The following is a 22,623-nucleotide window of genomic DNA, read 5'->3' on the forward strand; positions in this document are numbered from 1 at the left end:
CCTATCAGACTAACAGCAGACTTCTCCTCTGAAATCTTACAAGCCAGGGTGGATTGGGTGCCTATCCTTAATCTTCTAAAACAGAATAAAGCCCAACCTAGAATTCTTTATCTGACAAAATTAACTTTCATCTATGAGGGAGAAATAAAGTCCTTCTCGGACAAGCAATCACTGAAGGAATTTTCAAAGACCAGACAGCCTTACAGGAAGTTCTCATATCTGCCTTCCACATTAAACAGGGCAATAGACACTCTTCAAAGTAAAATCTTTAAAGAATTAAAGGCTATAACTTGAACTGCATGATGGCTAAAGGAGCAAGTCAAAACAACAAGACTTCACCCAACAATATAAATAGAAATCTTCCTCCAATTCCAATCCTTTCAATAAATGTAAATGGTTTAAACTGTCCTCTTAAAAGGCATAGACTGGCAGAGGGGATAAAAATCCACAAGCCTAGTATCTTCTGTGTACAGGAAACACATCTAACCCACAAAGATGCCTTCCAGCTGAAGGACAAAGGATGTAAAATGATCATCCAGGCAAACGGAAGTCAAAAGAAAGCAGGGGTAGCTATACTATTTGCAGATGACATAAGCTTTAAAATAGTAAAAGTAAAAAAAAGGATAAAGAACAGCCACTTTATAATGGTGACAGAGAAGATCCAACAATAAGATTTAACAGTTCTTAATATTTATGCACCCATTTCAGTAGCACCCAGTTACCTAAAGCAAAACTTGTATGATCTAAAGAGACTGGTAAACAATACTGCCATAGTAGCAGGGGACTTCAACACTCCACTGAATGGACTGGATAGATCATCCAAACTGAAAATAAGCAAAGAAATAGTGGGCTTAAACAAAGCTCTTGATCAAATGGGTCTGACAGATCACTACAGAACATTCCACCCAAATGAAGTTTTATTTACATTCTTCTCACCTGCCCATCCATCCTTCTCCAAAATTGATCACATACTAGTCTGCAAATCAGATCTCAAAAAATTCAAGAAAATAGAAATTATACCATGTGTTTTCTCTGACCATAGTGGTATAAAACAAGAGATCAATTCCTATAGAAACACTCAACGCTTCACAAAGTCATGGAAACTGAACAATCTATTATTGAAGAATTATTGGGTCAAGGATGAAATTCAGAGGGAAATCAAGAGTTTCTTCAAACAAAATGACAATGGAGCCACATGTTGCCAAAACCTGTGGGGTACAGCAAAAGCATACCTAAGAGGAAAACTAATAGCAATAAATGCTCACATCCAAAAATACAGAAAGATTAGATACTGACAACCTAATGAATAGACTCAAGGAATTGGAAATAGAAGAGCAAACCAATTCCAATCCTAGTAGAAGAAAAGAAATAACTAAGATCAAAGCAGAACTAAATGAAATGGAGAAAAAGAGATTTATACGGAAGATCAACAATACCAGACTCTGGTTTTTTGAAAAGATAAACAAAATTGATAGTCCTCTTGCTAGACTGACAAAAGAACTCAAAGGGAAAGGACTCTAATAAACTCAATAAGAAATTAAAAAGGAGAGGTCACCACAGATACCACAGGAATACAAAACATGATGTTTGACTACTGTAGAAAACTATATGCCCAAAAACTACATAATGAGGAAGAAATAGAGAAATTCCTGGATTCATACAACCTCCCTAAGTTCACCCAGGAGGTAACAGAATTCTTAAATAGACCAATCTCAAGTGCAGAAATTGGAGCAGTAATTAACAACCTCCCCAAACGGAAAAGTTCCGGACCAGATGGCTACACTTCAGAGTTTTACCAAACATACAAAGATGAACTTATACCTATACTACAGAAGTTATTCCACAACATTGAGAAGGATGGTATCCTCCTAACTCATTCTATGAAGCCAGTATCACCTTGATATCAAAGCCAGGAAAGGACACAACAAAAAAGAAAAAAAAAGAGAGAGAGAGAGAGAGAGAGAAAATCACAATCTTAATAATTAGTGCAGCCTAGCTTTCATTTCTTAATCTAAATTGTCTCCTTGATAAATTCCACTAATGAAAAGAAAGGTAAAAAGTTAGGAAGCTGATAGGAAGACAGATTGGGAACATTTAAATGAAGAAATGGAAAAATATGAAAGCATTCAGAAAAATCTAGTTGAAAGCAAACAGAGTGAAAGTAGATGCTTGTTTGTAGATATTCCGGTTTTGACAGTATTGTCCAAAGATATTTACTGTAGACAAGAAATTGATAGGTGCTGTATTTTGACCTCTCAGCTGTAAATGTAGTCAATAGAGCAATTGCTGATCTGTAATTCAGCATTCAGTCAAATCCACATTATTAGTGAAAGATGCAGCAAATAAAGAGAACAAGTCAGTGTCTGTATATTTATAATTTTTTATTGTGAAAATTCAAAATATTGAGACATAAATACTTATAGTACACTATTCACAAGGAAATATTTAAAATTAGAGGAATGAAACATACTGTTTTCATTAGTCCAATCTGACTCAAGACAAGTTTCAGAAGTGGCCATAGATATAATATATATAATATATATATATAATATAATATATATTGGCTTGTTATGACCCCATACCATAGCCATGTAACTGCCAGTGGATACTGTTCCAATGTTAACTCTATCTTCATTATAATCAATGGATTACAATTTTTTTTCACAAATCTCTCAGTAACAAAACATCTGGAAAATGTTTTTGCTTATTCCTGTGGTTGAGTTTTTTAACCAAATGAAATTCCATAAACTTGCCACAAGTTGTCTTAGGTACATGACAACTTATCTTGTCTATAGGTGTTAATAATAATTCTGCCATTTTCCACCTTGGTTGTTAGAAGCTTCCTGCTGTACAAAATTAGCTTTTACTAAAAAGTAGCAGCAGCTATTATGAATGAATATTGAGAAGTATTGCCAAATGAAGTGACAATAAATTATGACAGTAGTGACATTTTACTATGGCAGAAGTGAAAGTATACTATGGTGATAAGCTAAGTATTTCAGTAATTAAGTAGAAAAATGAAATTTTATTAATATTTAAAGGAAGTAATACCACATAATTCTATATTCGTAACTATAATCATTTGTGTTACCATCATAGAACATTGTGTAAATAAACACCAAAGGCCCATTTAAAAGGAATTTTCATTTTTGATCCTTTAGTCATTTGTCTTTTAAATAAACATACACACATGTGCATGCACACACACACACACAAACTTGTACACACACCAAACTGAAAAAATAAAAGAACATAAATTAGTATATTGAATGGTCATAAATAATTAAAGCTGTAACAGATGTATAAACATTCAATAACAAAAACTAAGGTATTTTTGCTGTTGTTGTGAAGCATGATGTTTGACATCTGTGTTAGCACTACCAATAGCATCATATAAACCTAAGAAAGATTTATGAGGGTATACACCATAGATATTAAATAAACTTTTTTTTTCTGGTTCTTTCATTTGGATCCAGAAGTGGTAAAATCTTACCCTTTTCCTTATCTCCCAGGTTGTAGAATCATCTGGGCCACTTGCTTAATTTGAGTTGCAGTCACTGATACTGTGCTGTAAGTTATGGGTACATAAATATAATGTTAATGGTGCCAATTCAAAATTTTAATAAGTTTTTTTTTGTTGTTGTTGTTTTTGTTGTTGTTGTTTTTACCATTATTCAATTTCCCTTTGACAGGTACTACTACAATTGAAAAATATGACCTCAGGACTGACAGTTGGCTACACATTGGCACCATGAATGGCCGTAGGCTTCAGTTTGGAGTTGCAGTTATTGATAATAAGCTCTATGTCGTAGGAGGAAGAGACGGTTTACAAACTTTGAATACTGTGGAATGCTTTAATCCAGTTGGCAAAATCTGGACTGTGATGCCTCCCATGTCAACACATCGGCATGGCTTAGGTAAGAGCTTAATGTTATATAGTTTCTCAAGAATATGTAGTTAGTACAGCTTTTTAAAACTTAAATCTAGCCTCACATTACTGAGATTTAACCAAACTTTTAGTCAAAATATTTCCAAAATAGTGAAAAGCTTAAGCAAATGTTAAAAGGCTTTGAAACTTTTTTCTTGTTGCTTTTGTTATACTTGTTAGTCCTGCCTCCCTTCCATCAGTATTTTAAAAGGGTTCCATTTTAGAAAGGATAGCAACTTTTAGAAGGGATGTATTTTTGAGGAACATAAAACTACAACAGGGAGTTTTCTTCTAAGCTCCATTTAGAGAGGAGAGTACTTGGTGATGGAGAGGCATTGTCATTCTAGTTGGATGAATCATGTCCTCATAGTGGGGAACTTTGGTTTTCCTGAATACTTGTCAGCATACTTCTTTCTTAATGCTAGACTCCATAGGTTTTCAATAGCATCGAATTTGTTGAAAAACATAAAAATTGACTTTTGTTTTTAAGAATTCACCTTTAGACAGGTAAAAAGTGGCAGATCCAGGACTGGTATTGTTTGTTCCCAATTATCCTGATACATTTTCTCTGCAAAATGATATACTATATAATTATTCAGCTCAGTTATGTCAGTGTAATTACTACACAAGGCTTAGAAAGCATGTCCTAAAGAAAAATCAGTGCAAGCTTTCTGTAATCTAATTGATATTAGTAAAATGAGAGAAAATGTGATATACTACCGAGAGTCTCATTGGGATGGTGAAGGTGGGGAAAAAGCCAATTATGTGAATTCTCAAAGCAGATAAGAAGTATAAAGGAGCTATTTAAATAGCTAACAGAACAAACTTCTAACTGAACCTTTAAAAAATTCTGTCTAGTCAGTCATTTCAGGAATATTTTTTATCCCTATATTAAAAATCAGGAGTAATAAATACCTAGCACAGTCAGCCTACAATTCTAAGGTTTATCTAAGATTCAACATCATATCTCTCCTTACATTCAAAAAATGGCATTGAAATTATGCTGGAAAAATGCAGCTTCTCTTTTCTATTACCTAACTGAGAAATGATGCATTTCACTACCTCCCCTGACTTTAGTGTTACAACAATGATACTCTTTCATGATATGGTAACTATGACTGAATGTTTTTAGGGTTATAAAACCATATTTTGTTTTATAACAGAATCAGTAAATTATTCATATGTATGCAAAACCACTTAAGAAAAAACAGGAAATTTTAAGCAGCCAATTGCTTGCAACGTGAAACAGTATCCATTGTGTAGCATACCTAGGTGAGCCCTCATACTATTTTCATCCTTTAGGTGTAGCCACACTTGAAGGACCAATGTATGCTGTAGGTGGTCATGATGGATGGAGCTATCTAAATACTGTAGAAAGATGGGACCCTGAGGGACGCCAGTGGAATTATGTGGCCAGTATGTCAACTCCTAGAAGCACAGTTGGTGTTGTTGCATTAAACAACAAGTGAGTAAATCTAAACACACATGCTCATTGCTCCCAGTTCATGTGGTACAGAACTTCAGTGACATGATCCATCAATCAATAAGCATTCTAAATGACCAGGACACACTTGTTATCAATAATTAAAGGCCTTTTTAGTATCCTCTCTTCACTATGGTGGAAAATACTTGTCTAGAATAAATATTTGGTCAAATGTTCTATAGGCTGTTACTAATCAAATTGTCATCCTAAGACTGGCAGCATTTGCATTCCCTGACGTGTATTTAGAAATTCTGAATCTTAGCACTCTCCTAGACTGCCTGAATCATAATCTTCATTTTAACAAAATCTCGAGGTGACTTGAGTGCACATTAAATTCGAGAAGGACTTTTGTAGGGTTATGCCAGTTTTAATTTTACCCTCAAGAGGCTACCACATTTTAAAATTATGACTTACTCTTGACTTATCAAAACTTTGGTCTGTCTGTGTTTGTAACAAGGTTAGTCTTTTTGTTCTTTCAACAATCCTTCTTTTGAATGTTCAGGATTCCCAACTATAGAATGCCACGTAGTCTCGCCCTTCCTGAATATGTACTTCTTCTTGATCATTTTCCTATCACTTGAAAGTTAATATACTAAAACCTAATGATGCTAGAGGTTTCCAAGAGCTTGAATTCTTACCAGATAATTATGTATTTTCTGACACAGGACCTTTGGAGACAATGACCAGCATGGAGACAGGACTTGAATGATGAGAATTTCAGACAATAGGATGGTTCAGTTGCAGGAGACAGCCTTGTGTATCTATACTAACTATGCATAGAGCCAATACCTCATCAGAGAAATAAGCTCAATTGAAATTTCAACACAGATTGTTTTTAGCTCCTTATGTGGAAAGAAATAGGAAATATCTAGAGTTAAGAGGAGATTCAGATTTACAGAATCTTAGAGCTTGAGGTACTCCTAAATCTTACTCTCTCTGGCCTGATCTGAATTATGTCAGGTGATTCAGTAACATAATCCCTTGTCTATTACAGAACAGGCTAAAATCATCAAATTTGACTCATTTAATTTTATTTTGCTGAGTTACTATAGTTTGCAACTCAGCATGAAGGGCAGTTATAGACATATAGTTTAATAAATATTTGTCTTTATTGATGCAGGATTAAATTTAAGTTAGATTAAAAATATTGTTCATCAAAAGAATTGGCATTTTAAATTTATGGGAGAATGTCATAGCCAATATCTCTTCCTAGGAATAACTTAGTTTCTAGGTTCTATCCTATTTTCTTAGTTGTTTATTAAGTTAGTGCCTTCTTAGTGATCATTTTTATACTAAATAAAATAGTTTATAAAAACAACATAAATTCTAATGCTAGGCAGTTGGACCTAGTTAAAATTGTAAAGTTATTGGAGTTGGTGTTTGGAACCATGCTACCAACCCTTTTGATATTTTCCTCCTTTCTCTCTACTTCACTTCCCATGGGATCTTTCAATATGCTATGTCAGAGTTACTTTGGTAAAAATAATGAAGAAGGGAGATTTGGCCAGGTATGGTGGCTCAAACATGTAATATAAGAATGTTGGGAGGCCAAGGTGGGAGGATCACTTTGAGGCCAGGAGTTCAACACTAGCCAGGGCAACATGGAGAGACACCATCTCCATAAAAAGAAAAAAAAAATAGCTGAACATGTTGGCACATGCCTGTAGTTCCAGCTACTTGGGAGGCTGAGGCATGGGGACCACTTGAGCCCAGGAGTTTGAGGTTGTAGTGAGCTATGATTGTGCCACTGCAACCCCCCACCCCCAAGCCTGGGCGACAAAGCAAGACTCTGTCTCTAAAAAAAAGGAAAAAAATAGAGAGAGAGAGAAAAGAAGAAGGGAGGTTTGGGTTTGGGGAAGTAGATCTTAACAAGTGCCCTCAGGTAATTATCTATTCACAAACTCAAGCATGCTGTTTGCTACAAAATAGTGTGAGAATAAATTCTGTGGTCAGAAACTTCAGGAAATTGAAATGGTTTGTTTAAAGTTCTATCACTTTCATTCTATGTACAAGCTTTGTATATGTATACACATAGTTCTCTCGTTTTCTAGGTTATATGCTATTGGTGGACGTGATGGAAGTTCCTGCCTCAAATCAATGGAATACTTTGACCCACACACTAACAAGTGGAGTCTGTGTGCTCCAATGTCCAAAAGACGTGGAGGTGTGGGAGTTGCAACATATAATGGATTTTTATATGTTGTAGGAGGTCATGATGCCCCTGCCTCTAACCATTGCTCCAGGCTTTCTGACTGTGTGGAACGGTAAATTGTTTATCTATATGTATCTGATTATTTGGTTATTTTTTTTTTTCAGAAAAGAGAAAGACTTGTAAACTATTAGTCTTACAAGCCAGACCCTGTCTCTACCAAAAATAGAAAAAAATTTGGTGGGCAACTAAATATAGAAACAAGAAATTAACCAGGCATAGTGGCACATGCCTTATAGATCCAGCTACTCTGGAGACTGAGGCAGGATTGTTTGAGCCCGGGAGTTTGAGGTTGCCGTGAGCTAGGCTTATGCATGGTACTCTAGCCCAGGCAAAAAAAAAAAAAAAAAAAAAAAAAAGGAAAGAAACAGAGAAAAAGAAAAGAAAAGAAAAGGAAAGGAAAAAGAAAAGAATTTTCCAAATAAAATTTAATCTTCCAAATAAAATTTAATCCTTTTGGCAGATTAAATATTTTGGAAGAACCCTCCTTATACATTTCCAGATCCAACATAAATACATATAAAAGAATATTCTGTCTTATTGTTTGGTAATCACACAATAAAATAATGAGACAAAAGGGATAAAAGAATAAGGGAATTTTATGTCAAGCTGTATCACTCAACCAATTCAGCAGACTCAAATCCAAATAAGTTTACCATTTTTTAAATCAAATTAATCTGTAAAAGGATAAAGACTTATCACTATGAAATATACAGAAAGAATTCCTGAAGAGTTGTGTTAATAATGTTGTGAAATATGACTATATTTCAGTAAGTATTGTGTTTCCCAAGGGTAATTTCCTTGAAAGGGCAACAGCCATTTGTATGAATATTATGATATGTTGGTAAAAGTGTCATAATAACTTTGCAGTTATACCATTTACATTCTTTTTTAAGATAGAAAAATTATACACATAAAAAAAGAATAGTTAAATAACATTCACCAAAAAGATTAAGTGACAAATTTACAGTAATAATATTATCAGAATTCAGAAGACAGACATAATTATGGGATAGTGTCCTAGAGGGAAATTCATGGGATCAGTAGAATTTATACTTTGCAGGCATACAAAAGTAAGAATGAATTTAAAGCCTAGAAAAAACTGCACGACCAAAACAATGAAGGTAAAGAAAAAGAAAACTTTGTAGATGAGAATAGATATTTTTGGATTGAAATATAAATTGGAAGAGCAATTCAAAACACAATTAAGGGCAAAATTGTATGATGGCCTGAAATGCCAAGGTGGAAGCTTTGAGAATATATCATGTAGGAAGAGGAATAATTAAATTTTGGGGAATTGGAATACCACAAAGAAAGTGATTTGGGAGAAATTGATAAAGCAGTGATATAAAGGATAAAATGTAGGAAGAAGAAACTAAAGGAAGAAGATGAATATGATTTATGTTGGTGCAAAAGTAATTGCGATTTTGTACCCTGAATTTTAAATCATTATAACTAGGCTCAAACACATCTTTATTAATCAAAATAGGAACCATTGCAATCAACACATTTTTGCCAATGAAAAAATAAGTTTGTTTATACCTTGTGCATAAAAAGCCATGCTTTGGGATTCAACAAACTCTTGAAAAGCATTTTCTACATCCTACTAGTTGGGGAAGCATTTTCCCTGCAAAGTTGTTGAGATGCTTGAAGAAGTGGAAATCTGTTGACAAGAGGTCAGGTGAATATGGTGGATGAGGCAAAACTTTGTAGCCCAGTTTGTTCCATTTTTGAAGCACTGGTTGTGGGATGTGCAGTCAGGTGTTGTCACTGAGAAGAATTGGGCCCTTTCTTGACCAATGCCAGCTGCAGGCATTGCAGTTTTAAGTGCATATCATCGATTTGCTGAGCATAGTTCTCAGATATAATGATTTTGCTGGGATTCAGAAAGCTGTAGTGTATCAGGCTGACAGCAGACCACCAAATAGTGACCATGACCTTTTTTTGATATAAGTTTGGCTTTGGAAAGTGTTTTGGAGCTTCTTCTCTGACCAACCACTGACCTGGTCATTGTCGGTTGTCATATAAAATCCACTTTTCCTCATACATCACAATCTCATCGAGAAATGGTTTGTTGTTGTTGCGTACAATAAGAGAAGACAACACTTCAAAACGTCAATTTTTTTGATTTTTGGTAAGCTCTTGAGGCACCCAGTTAGTGAGCTTTTTCACCTTTCCAATTTGCTTCAAATGTCAAACTACCATAGGAACATACAATGGTCGACGTTAAGTTCTTCAGCAACCTTTCCTATACTTGTAAGATTAGCTTCTATGATTGCTCTCAATTGGTCGTTGTCAACTCCCTATGGTTGGCAACTGTGCTCCTCATCTTCAAAGCTCTCGTCTCCTTTGCAAAACTTCTTGAACCACCACTGCACTATACGGTTTGTTAGCAATTCCAAATGCGTTGTTGATGATGTGAGTTGTCTCTGCTGCTTTATGGCCCATTTTAAACTCAAAAAAACAAGCACCATATGTATTCATCATCAAATTGGTATTAACTTACTTAACTGACTGACACTTAAGTGCACTTATGGTAGTAACATTCATTGGGGGCCGGGCAGGGGGGAGGGGGAGGAGGGGATGGGTATATTCACACCTAATGTGTGCAGTGTGCACCATCTGCAGGATGGACATGCTTGAAGCTCTGACTCATATGAGGCAAAGACAATATATCTAACAGAAACATTTGTACCCCCATAAAATGCTGAAATTTAAAATATTAAAATAAAAAGAAAATCACTCAAATTTACTTCATGTCTAACATTATTTCTATAGTCTAAAATAAATATCAAATAAACAGAAAGTAATAAGTCATTAGCAAAAGAACATAAAGTGACAAATGCACATTAAAATGATGTATAGCATAACCACATTTATTTAAGAATGTATTCCAATATTAAAGGGCAAATGTTAACAATGCTAAAACTGCAATTACTTTTGCACCAACCTATATTTTTCTTCTGAGAAGCATACTACTGAATTATAATTGATAATTAAAGTTAATAGTTTCTTACAGGGAATATCTGAACTGTGGCAATTTTTAAAAATAAATTAATTCTAATTGTCCCCTACTACTCAATGTATATCTGGAATGGTTCTTTTGAGATCAGTTCTTAAGAGATGTGAACTTATTTTTTTAAGATTATGCAAACCATCAATAAGGTCAATCACTGCCTCAAATGTATAATGTATTATAACCAAATGTATTTGACACTGAAATTATCCACATTAGTTCTCTCCATAGTTAGCATAAATAATAATCAATCACCTCTTAATGATACATTTTTATTGTTGTAAAAAATACATAACAAGAAATTTTCTATTTAAACCAATTTTCTATTTCAACCAAGTTTATTGACATTAAATATATTTACATTTTCATGCAAACATTACCATCAACCACCTCTAGAACATTTTTCATCTGTTCCAACTAAAACTCTTTACCCATTAAGCAATAAATCTCCATTTTTATCTCCTCCCAGCCACTGGCAACCACCATTCTACGTATGTTCTGTTTTTGTAAATTTGACTACTATTGATACCTCATAAAAGTAGAAACATAAATATTTCTCATATTTTGACTGGCATAACTCACTTAAAATAATTTTTCAAAGTTTATCTATATAGTAGCATATGTCAGAATGTCCCTTCCTTTTTAAGGCTAAATAATAATGCAGTGTGTGTGTGTGTGTGTGTGTGTGTGTGTGTGTGTGTACTGCTTTTTCTTTGTCTGTTCATTCATCAGTGGGCATTTGGGTTGCTTTCACCTTTTGGCTACTGTGAAAAATACTGCTATGAATATAGGTGTACAAATACCTATTCAAAACAGTGCTTTCAAGTCTTTTATTGTATACCCAGACATTTAATTTCTGTATATATGGTAATTCAAGTTTTAATTTCTTGAGGAACTTCAATGCTGTTTTCCATAGTGGTTGCGGCATTTTTTATTCCCACCAAATAAGCAAAAGGGATATTATTTCTGCACATTCTTACCAACATTTTTATTTTCTGTTTTTTGTTTGTTTGGGTTTGAAATGGTGTCTCACTGTGATTGTGATTTGCATTTTTCTAATGATTAGTGATGTTGAGCTTCTTACCAGATGCTGTTGGCCATTTGCGTATTTTTTATAGAGGAATGTGTATTTGAGTCCTTTGCACATTGTTTTTGGTTAGGGTGTTTTGACTTTTTGTTATTGAGTTATAAGAATTTTCTTATATATTTCAGAAATAAATCCCATGTCAGATATATGATTTGCAAATAGTTTCTCCCATTCTGTGAGTTTTGTTTTCACCATGTTGACAATGTCTTTTGATGCACATACACTTTTAATTTTGATTATGTTCAATTTATCTATTTTTTCTTGTTAACTGTACTTTTGGTGTCATATCCAAGAAATCATTGCCAAATCCAGTTTCGTGAAGATTTTCATCTATGTATGCTTCTTAGAGTTTTAAAGTTTAGCCTTTATTTTTAGGCCTTTGATCCATTTGAGTTATTTGTTGTATATGGACTGAAGATCCAGCTTTATTCTTTTGTATGTGAATATCAAGTTTTCCTATCAGCATTTCTTGAAAAGATTCTTTTTCCCCATCGAATACTATTGGCACCATTGTCAAAAACCATTTGGCTATATATTTAAAGGTTTGTTTCTCGGCTCTCTCCTCTGTGCCATTGGTCTTCATGTCTGTCTTTATACCATTATTACACTATTTTGATTAGTGTAGGTTTGTAGTAAGTTTTTAAATTAGGAAGTGTGAGACCTGCACCTTTGTTCATTTTCAAGATTATTTTGGCTACTTTGGGTCTCTCGAGATTCTATATGGAATCAGGATAAATTTTCCCATTTCTGCATAATATGTCATTTGGGTTTCAACAGGGTTTACATTGAATCCTTACATCACATTGTGTAGTATGGACAGTTTAACAGTATTAAGTCTTTGAATCCATGCAAAAGAGATATCTTTCCATTTATCGGTGTCTCACTTAATTTCTTTCTTTCCAATTTGGATGCCTTTTATTTCTTTTCCTTGTTTAAATGCTCTGGCTTAAATCTTCTAGTGGTATGTTGAATAGAAGTGGTAGAAGTGGGTACTTTGTATTGTTCCTAAAGAATTAGCCAGTAATGCCATCTGGTTCTAGGCTTTTCTATGTTAAAAAGTTTTTTCTTTGTTTTTTTTTTTTAATTACAGATTTAATATAAAATCTTTTTGATTGCTATTGTTCTATTCACGTTTTATATTTCTTCATGGTTCAATTTTGGTAGGTTATATGCTTCTAGGGATATCTCCATTTTATCCAGTTTTCTAAATCATTGATGTACAATTGCTCATAGTACTCTCATATGATTCTTTTTTACTGTAAAATTGGTAGTAATGCCCTTTTCACTTCTGATTGTAGTTATTTGAGTCTTCTCTATTTTTTCTTATTCAATCTTCTTTAGGGTTTATCAGCTTTATTAATCATTTCACAAAGCTAACTTTTGGTTTCATTGATTTTATTTATTGCTTTTCTATTCTCTTATATTATTTATCTCTGCTCTAATCTCTATTATATCCTTCCTTTTGCCAGCTTTGAGTTTAACTTACTCTTCTTTTTTCAGTTTATTAGGTGTTAAATTTGGCTGTTTATTTGTTCTTTCTTTCTTTCTTTCTTTCTTTCTTTCCTTCTTTCTTTCCTTCTTTCTTTCTAACAGAGTCTCACTCTGTTGCCCAGTCTAGAGTGCCATGGCATCAGCCTAGCTCACAGCAACCTCAATCTCCTGGGCTCAAGTGATCCTACTGCCTCAACCTCCTGAGTAGCTGGGACTACAGGCATGTGCCACCATGCCTGGCTAAGTTTTTCTATATATGTTTTTAGTTGTCCAGCCAATTTCTTTCTATTTTTTTTTTTTAGTGGAGACAGGGCCTCGCTGTTGCTCAGGCTAGTCTCGAACTCCTGAGCTCAAAGGATCCACCCGCCTTGGCCTCCCAGAGTGCTAGAATTATAGCCATGAGCCACCGTGCCTGGCCTGAAATCTTTCTTTTTAATGTAGGCATTTACAGCTATAAATTTCCTCTTAGCACTGCTTTGTCTGCATCCCATAAGATTTGGTATGCTATGTGTTCATTTTCATTTGTCTTACAATAATTCCAAATTTCCCTTATGATTCATTCTTGGATCCATTGGCTGTTTAACAGTGTGTTTTATAATTGCACATATTTGTGGCATTTCATTTCTGCAGTTCATTTCTAGTTTCTTTCCATTATGATCAGAAAAGAGATCTTGAATGTGTTCAATCTTTTTAAAAATATATTGACTTGTTTTGTGGCTTAACATATGGTCTATCCTGGATAATGTTCCATGTTTATTTGAGAAAAATGTATTCTGCTGTTCTTGGATATATTGTTAGTAAGAGTTCCAGTTGGTCTATAATGTTCACTTCCTCTGTGTACATTGACCTGTCTGGTTGTTCCATCCATTATTGATTGGCATTGAAGCCTCCTGCTATTATTGTAGAGCTTTCTTTTTCTCTTTCAAATTTTGTCAATGTTTGCCTCATATATTTAGGAGCTCTGATATTGTTTTATATATGTTTGTAATTATTATTACATGTCCTTTGTAATTAACCTTTTTATTATTATATAAAATCTTTCTTTGTCTCTTATAAAAGTTTTTGTCGGTAAGTCCATTTCATCTAATATTAGCACAGCCACCTCTTCTCTACTTTAGGTACTATTGCATAGGATATCTGTTTCCATCCTTTCACTTTTGATGTATATATGTCCTTAGATCTATAGTCAGTCCATTGAAGACAGTATATAGTTGGATACTGCTTATTTTTATCTATTTTTCCAAAGTATGCCTTTGAATTGCATAGTTTTAATCCATGTTCATCAACTAACTACTAATAGGGAAGGATCTATTGCTACTTTGTTATTTGTTTTCTGTTGTCTTATATAGCCTTTTTGTCCCCCATTTTCTCCCTTCCAGCCTTCTTTTGTGTTTAGTTGTTTTTTCATAGCAACAAGTTTGGATTTCTTTCTCAATTCCATATATATATATATATATATATATATATATATATATATATATATATTATAAATGTTTGTAGTTATCATGGAAAATTCATATAACATTCTAAAGGTTTACCAATCTATTTTAAAGTATCTGTATACCAACTTAACTTCTATCACATCAAAATATTCTACTCTTCCCTTCCCCATATTTATGTTATTGATATCACAAATTATGTATTTATATGTTGTGTACCCATTAACAGGTTTATAATTATTTTATACTGTTGTCTTTTAAATCCTGTAGAAGAGCAAAGAGTGTAATTATAAACCAAAATTACCATACTGTTTTTATATTTGTCCATGCAATTACCTTTACTAGAGAACTTTATACATCCATATAATTTTGACTTATTGTTTAGGATCCTTTAATTACAACTTGAAGGACTCCACTTACTATGTCCTGTAGAGCAGTTCTAGTATGAATGAACTCCTTTACTCATTGTTTCTCTGGGAATGTATTAATTTCTCCCTCAGTTTTGAAGGAAAGTTTAATTAGATATAGAACTCTCAGCTGATTGTTTTTTTTTCTTTTAGCCATAGGGGTGTGTGTGTGTGTGTGTGTGTGTGTGTGTGTGTGTGTGTGTATGTGTGTTATATATCTTCCCACTACCTTCTCTCTTCCAAGATTTCTGTTGAGAAATTCACTACTAATCTTACTAATAATTCCTTGTATGTGGCAAATTACTTTTCTTTTCCTGCTTTCAATATTTTTCTTTGTCTTTGACTTTTCATAGTTTGATTTTAATGTGACTTAGTGTGTGTTATCAGTTATTATTTCTTCAAATATTCTTTCCACACCTTTCTCCTCTTCTTCTTCATTTTCTTCTTCTTCTTTGTCTTCTTCTTCGATTTCCACAATGCATATATTGGTCCACTTGATGTTGTCGCATAAGTTCCCTAGACTCTAGTCACTTTTCTTCATTCCTTTTATTCCTTACACTTGATCATTTCAAATGAACTGTCTTCAAGTTCATTTATTCTTCTTTTGCTTCTCAAGTCCTTGGTTAAACCCCTCTAGTAAATTTTTTTTTACCCAGTCCTTTTATTTTTCAGCTTCAGAATTTCTGTTTGATTCTTTTTTATAATTTTCCCTTTGTTGACATTCTCATTAAATTCATATATCATTTTCTGTTCTTTGTGGTTTGCTTTTAGGTCTGAGTTAAGGTAGTTATATAATTGTCTTGTAACTCAGATCCCTGTGTTGCTAAAGAGATAGTTTCTGGAGATTTATCTTATTATTTTGAGTAGACATTGTTTATTCTATTTCCTTGTATGCCTTATGATCTTTTGTTGAAAACTGGGCATTTGAAAATACAGACACCTCTCCATATCTTTGCAGATTGGCTTCATGCATTAGAAGAACATCACTAATTAGCAGGTCGTGTTCTGTGCCTTAGATCATCCCAGCATGAAGGGTCGAGATCTTTTCATGTATTTTCTGGGCATTCATGTTTTCTGGACCTCTGTATGTATGTGTGTGCACACACGCATGTGTGTTGTCAATAGAAAAGAAAGAAACTCTGTTTATTTAAAGAGGTTTATTCTGAGCCAAATTTGAGGACCATGACCCAGAGCCATGCCCAAGAAGAGTTCAGTAAGTGGACTTACTGTGGCTGAGTTACAGTTTGGCTTTATACTTTTCAGGGAGACAGAGGTTACAGGTTTAATACATGGAAGGCATATATTGATTTGGCTCAAAAAGGTGGGCCACCTTGAAGTGGGGAGGTCGGGTGGTAGGGAGTAGATTACAGGTAATAGGTGGGTTTAAACATTCTTTGGCTTGTAATTGGTCCAAGACATGAACCTTTGTCTAAGGCTTGGAATGTTTTAAGATAAGGAGGTCTGTTAATCAGAGACAAGCCACTGGACATATATTTGTTGTGTAAATTGAGGACCTGCAGGTTTGTCTTGCATAACCTTAGGCGGGTTAATGAGTTACAAAGGATATCTCCAAGAAGGGAGGGGAACATGATGAGGCATGACTGACCTCCCTCCTCCTAGCAGGCAATTTAGTTTAAGATATTCTCTTGGCCAGGAGGGGGTCCATTCATTCAGCTAGCAGGAAGAGCCTTAAGATTTTTCTTTTAGTTCAGAGTTTGATTCCCCAAATACATGGCTACTTTTAAATGTCTAAATTTCCCTAAGAGACTGAGCCCTGTTGTTTATCAGGGACTTAATCCATAATCTCTTGCCCCATTTATCTGCACATCCCTGGTCTCCCTATGGCTTTCACGAACCATGTGTGCTGTTTACCACAGCTTTTCCTGGCCCGAGATCTAAGCTGTGCCATAGAGATTAATCCATTAGGCAGCACCTAGACAGATAACAGCATATTAGGTCTTCTTTTTTTCTCAGGGTGGAAGAAAGGAGCTGGAGTTGGGCCACTGCTTCCCCTATCTGCATCACTTCATATTGGGAAGGGGTGGGTCAAGGACAAATAAAAACTCCATACAATTTCCTACTGATTTGAATGTTGCTTTTTCTTGACTGACCATTCACTTGATTACTGTGGATCTTTGATTTCCAGAACTCTTATAAAGTAATTTTAGTCAGTCTCTGTTTGTTAATGTTTCTGTGGAGGAATGAAGTCTGGAGCTTCCTAGTCTGCCATCTTGCTGACATCACTCTCAAGTGATGCTACATTGACAACATGATAAATACTACATGAAAATCACTTTGAGTTGCCTGTATATTTAAAAGATAAAGCTTATGTCTCTCTGCCCTTTATTTATTACTATATACAGAAGTGTGATACTGTAATTATGTGTAATTACAACTGGAAAAAGCCATGGACATCTAGTACATCCTTGTCACTTTACAGACGTGGAAGTTGAGGCGCTCTCTGGTTAAATGAAAAACAAATAATAACAAAAGGGTTTTTTCTATACATGTGGAGTTTGTAAAAATATGAAAACCATAATATTTGACTTTCCATTTTAGTATAAAATCAAAAGTTTTCCATATTATATCAGAACTGATAGAATTATACTTTCAATCAATAATTTCTATTTTTATTGATACAGAATTTCATCATGTATACCAAATTTTAAGCATTTAGTATATGTGAGTAAGTATGTAGCTATGGAGAATATTTTCCTTTAAAAAAAAACACAATGCAGTAGACTCAAAACTTGTTAAAACAAGTCTACATTTTGAGTGGTATGTATTAATGCCTATTTAAACTGATATAGACATTTTAAGCCATTGTAAAAATGTTTATGGTATAGACTACAAAATTAAATATTTGCATACATATTCTACAATTAAATGTTTATCTTTATTTATTGACATAATTACATTTCTAAATTTACTGATTTTTAAAATTCACACACACTTTAAAATTTTAAAAAAGCAAGAAAAAGAACTTTACACATACTGAAAATATGTATGTCAGTTAAAAGAATTGAGTTTGATGTCAGATGGATCTGAGTTCAAATTCCACATCTACTATTTACTAGTTATTTAACTTTGATCCAGTTACTTTATATCTCTAAACATTACTCTCTTCTTTGTAAAATGTGAATAATAATATCATCTCCATAGGGTACAATATAGAAAAATTTAATATACTTAGCCCATTGCCTATCATATATTAAATATTAAATAGAAGTTAGTTCTAGGTATTGTTCTTTTTAGTACTAATCAGTATTATTGCTAGATTCGGTATTATTATTATCATTACCCCCTTATGGTCATTTTCTTTTAAAAGACCTTGAGAAAATGGCAAGTGCTAAAGTATAATTTTTAAAAATCTAAAATCGTGGCTTTCATGCAAGCATAAAGTAATGTATTCTATGCATGTAACAAAATATCATATGTACCCAATAAATATGTACAAATATTATGTATAAGTAAAAAAATTAAAAATATAAAATGAACATGTTTCAAATATTTTATGTGATTCATTGATTAATAAAATAACCCTAAGATGTTAAAAAACAGTGCAAAAGAGTATTTGAAGAAAATAAATTTACACAATTAGGAATGCTACAAAAAATTCTTCACAGATACAAAACTAGTTAAAATCATATAGAACAATAAAATGTAATCTTTGGGAGTCATTATTTCTATATGGTGAAAATCAATGCATATCTATCAAACAAAATTTATTTGTATTGCTATGGAATGGAATCACAAGAAAACTCAGTATTTCACAAAGTAACTTCTAACTTGCAGAATTGTAATACAGCTTTGCCAGTAGAAAGGCAATCAAAGATGCACACTCTATGGAATTATATAATCCTTATTTACAAGTCTTGAACAATTTTCCTTACAATATTTTCTACTAAAACACCTTTGGCCTAGCCAGTACCTTAGGACACTGTTATCCAATTATTTAAGATAATCATTTTAATTAAATGTTTCTAAATCCATCAGACTAGTTGGGTCAGAGATTACTATTACTATAATGTTAATGAGAATATTGAGGCAGATTATCTCTAATTACTCTCAGTAGGAGAATAAATCTGTGACAAATTGTCTTGAATTCAGGCTCAATTTTATTTTCACTAGAGTATGTATACCTATATCCAAAGTAAGAGTAGACAGAAAAGGAAAAGATAAACAAAAAGAGAGAGGAGTTATGATATTTTAATTTGAATATGATGGCTAGCTTTTTCCTTAGTAACTTTTACTGTGTGTCTTTATAGATAGTAACCATATTGCCAACTTTACTTTTCTTCAAAAGATTCTACATTCCCCAAACACCTCTTGTCAACAAGCAGTATCCAGAAAACAGTAACATTAGCCAGATTTTGACCAGTAATTACTATGCCCATGCAGAAATATCTTGGCTCTTTAGATGCAAATCTATAAGGAAATCTTGTGAGTTTTGGTTCACCATTCATATAAATGTGCACACAACTTTTATCTGAGTACAGCATAAATTAACAAGAGCTATTGTTTTGAAGATTCAACCTAGCTAGAGCATGTAGCTATGGATTTTCATGTTCTAGATTTTATTAAAACATCAGAATTTAAGATAATATGCTGCATGACACTCAATAATACAGAATGGGCATTGAGTTTGTCTTAACTATTTCTGATTCCAGATAATATTAAATAAAATCATGCATGTGAAGCCAAATTCAGAAGGAAGCTAAGATCAGATTATTTAGATTATGATTAAAGTGATAAAAATAGAAATTAAAGTAGGTAATATAAATATAAGTAAATTAGTAGATACATGAAAATCTCTTTGTAAAAGAAAGTTTTTTCCACTGGGCTTTTATAAATTGGCCAATATAAAATCATAGAGTATTTCCATGTATAATTATATTAGTGTTCTTTATTGCTCACCTTTTAGATTTTAGTGTTATGTATTTTTAAAATAGACCTCAAAGTTTAGGAAATAATTTCTAGAGAAAATTTTAATTAATATTACTTAACTGAATTATCTTTTCTTTTGCTTACTGAAAACATTTTAGTATTATTCAGATTAAGATGGCAAAAATAATCCGAGGCTCATGTAAAGATAAATAAGAACTCTCAGAAAGAAAGAAGACAGGATACTACCATGGCCATTCTAACTGAAAATAGTATTAAAACCAGGGTAACACATTTCACAGAGCAAAACTAAAACAAAAGGCAATTATATTTAAGTTTCCTTTAAAATATGAGATCTCACATAAACAGGATCAGGTATCTCATGTATAACTTTGATGAACAAATAAGAGAAAATCAAAAGCTCTTTAATCAGAATACTAAATGAGAGAGGAAGTATTTTTCATATAATGTTAGGATCACAATATATGAAAATTCCTCAAAGAGAATCTGGGTACTGGCTAAAGAAACACATGGTATCCTGGGCAGGGAAATACTTTTTTGGCATGCTTTGAGAGACCTCTGGTGGCAGAAGAGAATTTTGTTTTATATATATACATCTCTCTCTCTCTCTCTCTCTCTCTCTCTCTCTCTCTCTCTCTCTATATATATATATATATATATATATATATATATATATATATATATCCCTAATATGTTTAGTCCACTTACACTTGATATTTATAATGCATTTTAATTGTATATTTTAGATATATGTACATTTTATTTATGTCTATTATTTTCCACTGTAACACTATGGCCACCCCCTTTTAATTGTTTCCTCAATCTTTTAAGGTATGATCCAAAGAATGATTCATGGTCAACTGTGGCGCCTCTGAGTGTTCCTAGAGATGCTGTTGCTGTGTGCCCCCTGGGAGACAAGCTCTATGTGGTTGGAGGATATGATGGACATACTTATTTGAACACTGTTGAGTCATATGATGCACAGAAAAATGAATGGAAAGAGGTACTCCCATACAATACTCAAATTAGCATATTTCAGGCTTTAATAGATTTTATTTTATTTTTATTTCAGCATATTATGGGGGTACAAATTTTAAGGTTTCAAATAATGCCCTTTCCCCCCTTCCCCTCACAAGTCTGAGTTTCCAGCGTGACCATCCCCCAGACGGTGCACATCTCACTCATTATGTATGTACATACCCATCCCCTCCTCCCCCCCTCCCACCTGCCCAATACCCAATTACTGTAGTTCCTATGTGTCTACTTAGGAGCTGCTCAGTTAATGCCAGTTTGCTGGTGAGTATATGTGGTGCTTATTTTTCTATTCTTGGGATACTTCACTTAGTAGTATGGGTTCCAGCTCTAACCAGGAAAATATAAGAGTCAATTCTATTTATTTCTCTCTAGGGAGTAACCAGATGTTTTAGTAAAATTTATAGTATGTGCTTTATCTATGTCTTAGAAAATTACTAGTTGGTCTAGTTGGTCATTAACAGGATCCATCAGTACTTATATGAAGGGGGACAGACCATTATCTTGAATTCATGGAAGTATTCCCTTCACAGAAGAGAAGTGAATCACATTCATTAATTCAAGAGCTTTACCATGGTCAACTTTCCATGTAGGTATTATGACTTGAGAACCAAAGAGCAATGTCCTCTTCCACAAGTGTCTGCCCTTATTATTGGCTGTTTCCCAGAAGATTCTTCAATCTTTTCCTTACAGAGATTGTGTAAACTGCAATATTTCTAACTTCTTCAATTATTCAAGGAATTTAGTGTACAGTGAGAGAGCAGAATTAAACTATCTCAAACCTGCTGGGCATCTAATAGGAAAAATTCTAAGGAGGGTACAAAAAAGAGCACTGAAAGGGCATCTTGGAGATGTTAAAGGCTAACTTGACCCTTTTTTTTATTTCATCATATTATGGAGGTACAAATATTGTTAGGGTTACAAATATTGCCCCTGCCCCCCTCCCTCCCCCCAATGTGTCCAATCCCCTGGTGGTGTGGATCACACACTTTATACTTGACCCTTTTGACAGTCTTACCAGTGATAGTCCTGGATGTATTCCAAAATATGTGATGGCATTTTGTCAATTAAATAACATGTTAATAAAAAATGAAGTATGAATAACTCTCCCCCATCTCCACAAACAGGCAAACCTTGTAATTGGCATCTAACTTCACCTTTCCTTATACTAACTTCATGCTACTCTGCATTCTACAGGGTACAATTGGCTATTGTTCTAAATAATTAGGTGTTAATATAAACACAGCTGATAATGGGCTTCTATCTCTCTCCTCCTGATTCATTATGACTCTCAGAAACCCTAATATCCTACCATGTAGGTAGCTTTTTACCTTATTACTGCTTAGGACCAACCAGAAATGGAAGAAAAAAAATTAGCAAACGAAGAGTTGGGTCAAATACAATAATGAAAACGTTTAAATAAGCTTGTGAAATTTACTTTCTGAAGACCAGTAGCTAAGAGACCTAGATTCTCTTCCTGGCTCTGTAATTATATAATTGTGTGATCTTGAAAGAGTGAAAGAGAACTAATATATAGTGGTATTATAAATACTATATGCCGAATTCTTGTCATTCCTTATTTCACTTAACCCTCACAAAAACCTTGAAGGATGAGTAAAATATGCT

At 33.6% G+C, this 22,623-nt stretch overlaps 1 protein-coding gene across 2 annotated transcripts in view; it reads left to right on the forward strand.

Moving 5' to 3' along the window:
- Positions 1–22,623, forward strand: part of KLHL4 (kelch like family member 4) — a 138,766-nt gene that overhangs the window by 112,223 nt on the left and 3,920 nt on the right. For both annotated transcript variants that reach the window (XM_012784554.2, XM_012784551.2), the window contains exons 7-10: positions 3,693–3,917; positions 5,231–5,393; positions 7,463–7,675; positions 20,797–20,968. In XM_012784554.2, the coding sequence (XP_012640008.1) occupies positions 3,693–3,917; positions 5,231–5,393; positions 7,463–7,675; positions 20,797–20,968 (773 nt within the window). The remainder of the gene's footprint in view (positions 1–3,692; positions 3,918–5,230; positions 5,394–7,462; positions 7,676–20,796; positions 20,969–22,623) is intronic.

This window comes from Microcebus murinus, chromosome X (genome assembly GCF_040939455.1).
Source record: "Microcebus murinus isolate Inina chromosome X, M.murinus_Inina_mat1.0, whole genome shotgun sequence".
Taxonomy (NCBI): domain Eukaryota; kingdom Metazoa; phylum Chordata; class Mammalia; order Primates; family Cheirogaleidae; genus Microcebus; species Microcebus murinus.